Source organism: Rhagoletis zephyria, unplaced genomic scaffold (genome assembly GCF_001687245.7).
Source record: "Rhagoletis zephyria isolate East Lansing unplaced genomic scaffold, Rhagoletis_zephyria_1.1 Rzeph_scaffold_82460, whole genome shotgun sequence".
NCBI lineage: Eukaryota > Metazoa > Arthropoda > Insecta > Diptera > Tephritidae > Rhagoletis > Rhagoletis zephyria.
Window position 1 is genome coordinate 115 of NW_016239508.1, and position 957 is coordinate 1,071.

At 48.9% G+C, this 957-nt stretch overlaps 1 protein-coding gene across 1 annotated transcript; it reads left to right on the top strand.

Moving 5' to 3' along the window:
• Window positions 1-210: 210 nt before the first annotated feature.
• Window positions 211-871, top strand: LOC108357688 (probable chitinase 2; the record flags this gene model as incomplete). The annotated part of the gene is made up of 2 exons (XM_017608761.1): window positions 211-423; window positions 477-871. Coding segments are annotated over 2 exons (608 nt in total), but the record flags the coding sequence as incomplete, so codon positions are not given.
• Between the last annotated feature and the right edge of the window lie 86 nt (window positions 872-957).

Below are 957 nucleotides of genomic sequence, written 5' to 3' on the forward strand. Positions count from 1 at the left end.
CCAAAAAAGCTTCACCCACTTCTGAAACATCTGAAAAGTATTAGATTTTTTTCAACCCAAATTGAAAAGAACGGAGAGATGAGACTGCTGCTGAGCATCGTCCTCCTCGGCTGTCTGCTGGGCAGTCTGAGTGCAGTGCAGAAGCGAGGTAAATTGGTTCAAAATTTTTAAATGTGTTTCAGCGATTAAATTTTTTGTTTTTTTTTCTAGACCGGAACAACTACACGAAGAACCCGAAGCGAGTGGTCTGCTACCTGGGCACCTGGTCGGTGTACCACAAGATCGACCCCTTCGAGATTGAGGACATTGACGTGCACCGGTGCACTCACGTCAACTACGGCTTCGCCAAGATTGACGAGTACAAGTACACCATTCAGGTCTTTGACCCGTACCAAGACGACTCCGCCAACCCATGGGACAAGAGTGAGTTACTGAAATTTCTTTATAAATCCAAAACTTATTCTAAAAATCTTTAGAGGGCTACCAGCGTTTCAACAACTTGAGGAAGGTCAACCCCGAGCTGACAACGATGATCTCTCTCGGTGGTTGGTACGAGGGCAGTGAGAAGTACTCGGACATGGCGCGGAACCCCACCTACCGCAAGAACTTCGTCGACTCTGTGATCGCCTTCCTGGCCAAGTACGACTTTGACGGTCTTGACCTCGACTGGGAGTTCCCGGGCAGTCGTCTGGGCGACCCTGCCGTCGATGCCACCAACTTTCTGGAGCTGGTCCGCGAACTGAAGACGGCTTTTGAGCCGCACGGATACCTGCTGACGGCGGCCATGTCTCCGGGCAAGGACAAGATCGATCTGGCGTATCACATCAAAGAGCTCAATGAGCTTTTTGACTTCATGAACATCATGACGTAAGGAATTGACCCAAATTATTAAAATCAAATCTAATGTTCAAATACCTAGCTACGACTACCACGGCGGCTGGGAGGACTTTTACGGTC